The sequence below is a fragment of the Otolemur garnettii genome, unplaced genomic scaffold, assembly GCF_000181295.1.
Source record: "Otolemur garnettii isolate 467f Iridium unplaced genomic scaffold, OtoGar3 scaffold00105, whole genome shotgun sequence".
Taxonomy (NCBI): domain Eukaryota; kingdom Metazoa; phylum Chordata; class Mammalia; order Primates; family Galagidae; genus Otolemur; species Otolemur garnettii.
Window position 1 is genome coordinate 6,259,786 of NW_003852500.1, and position 2,167 is coordinate 6,261,952.

Here is a 2,167-nt window from a genome sequence, read left to right on the forward strand (position 1 = left end):
TGAGTACATTGGATACTTTTTCTTCCATTCCTGAGATACTATACTAAGAAGAATATGTTCCAGCTCCATCCATGTAAACATAAAAGAGGTAAAGTCTCCATCTTTTTAAAAGGCTGCCTAATATTCAATGGTATACATGTACCACAATTTATTAATCCATTCATGGGTCAATGGGCACTTGGGCTTCTTCCATAACTTGGTAATTATGAATTGAGCTACAATGAACAATCTGGTGCAAATCTTTGTTGTAAAGTGATTTTTGGTCTTTTGGATATACACCTAGTAGAGGAATTGCAGGGTTGAATGGCAGGTCTACTTTTAGGTCCCTGAGTGTTCTCCAAACTACTTTCCAAAAGGAACATATTAGCTTGTATTCACACCAGAAGTGCAGAAGTGGTCCCTTTTCTCCACATCCAGGCCAACATTTGTAGCTTTGGAAGTTTGTTAAGTGAGCTACTCTTACTGGAGTTAGATGATATCATTTTTAAGATATCTTTTTTATGTTTTTACTTTTTTGGAAAACATTTTTGTGTCTGGTAGTAAAAGTAATATGTTTATGGAATCATTTTAGGAAGTTCAAAAAAGTCCAACCCTTTTAAATTACTAGTACTGCCACAGAGTTAATCAATGCCATCATTTTGATGTAGTTCCTTCAGGTTTTTCTGTATATATCCATATATCCCAGCATGCAGGCTCACACACACTTTTCTGATTTTCTTTTTTTTTTTAATTAAGTCATATATACATAGATCATGAATGTATTTATGCCTTTGTAGGATTCACTGTGTTGATTATTTGTACAAATTGGAGTGCTTACATCCTACTAATTAACATAGCTTTCACCTCATTTACTTAATCACAGTGTTAAGACATTTGTGTTCTATGCTTTATAGATTTGACTTGTACCCTTGCAATATACTCCATAGGACACACACACTTTTCTATGAATGATATATATTTACACATATTTATGTATATTTAAATTGGGATTATATTAGTTTAATTTTATCATGTTCTATACCAGGCACATACTATGTATCATTGCTTGTTTTTCCAAAACATTATATTCACAGGTATCTTAATATTGTATACACATATAATCTGTTATATATTTTGTTTAATTCGTCTGCTATTGTGGGTATTTTGAAATTTTTATCACTTTTATTTTAGTTTATTGGTTTTTAGCCACTTTCATTTATTCTAATCGCATATTTACCCAAGCTTGCATATTTTACTTATCAATAATATCCTTCAAAGTTTGAGCTTTAGTCCTTATGATCATTTAAAATGCCATTGTCTAAGTTCTAAGTGCTCTACCATTATGGTCTGTTTACCTTTAATTCCTTGGCTTTATCTATGTTTTCCCTTCTTGTGTCTTCCAGATAATACGCCATTTCCAGGATATATTTTAAAGCATGTTTGGGCAGCAACAGGGACTTATCACCTGTGGCTGCGTCCTCCTCCTCTTTCACAGTCTACTCCCGATTCTCTCAGAACCCCCTCCTTTAAAGAGCATTCTCAGGACATGGGTGGTTCTCCCCGGTGAGGTCATAGTGCCCTCTGGAATCACGTTCCCAGCCATCTCTTCCTGAAGAGAGGAATATTCTGTGTTCTAGACTCTCTAACATATGCAGTCCTGATGTAGAGGGTGTCACCTCTCGTCCTGCCTGATACGGGCCAAGGGAGCAAAAGCCAGTCCTAGGGAAGCTGCCTGTGGGGCTTCCTGAGTCCAAGTGCTGGCTTTGTTTCTCCCTCAGCCTTTATCTTCATCACTTTTAGTTTAAGCTTTCTATTGGTTTCCTTTGGGGCAGGGTGACAATTTTGAGTCCTTTCATCCTCCCACTCCCATCAGGCCCAAAGGAAGAACTGGCTGTTACTACCACAGGCTGCAATGCCAAGCAGACCTCGGGTCCTCATGGATTAAACAGACCCACACCAATCACAGTATTAAAGAAGCCAATTTCCCCAAAGTGTCGCTGGGATGCTCTATCTGCATTTCAGTCTTCACAGCGTGTCCACAGGATTAGCTCCCTGCATTCCAGGAACACTATTCCCCTCGGCTTCCTGTGTTTCCTCTAGACCAGGAAGGGCTATTTCCTCTGGAGGAAGCATTTCCTCTCCTTGGTCACCTGGCTGATGGCACATCCTTTGAAGCAAGCCTTTCTTC

The 2,167-nt window shown here is 38.3% G+C and overlaps 1 protein-coding gene across 1 annotated transcript in view; it reads right to left on the reverse strand.

Annotated features, from left to right (window-relative positions):
- Nucleotides 1–620: 620 nt before the first annotated feature.
- The window catches only part of LOC100945924 (L-lactate dehydrogenase B chain-like), a 14,147-nt gene continuing 12,600 nt past the window's right edge, over nt 621–2,167 (reverse strand). Inside the window, 1 exon segment of the mRNA XM_023517167.1 lies at nt 621–681. Coding sequence (XP_023372935.1) covers nt 621–681 — 61 coding nt within the window.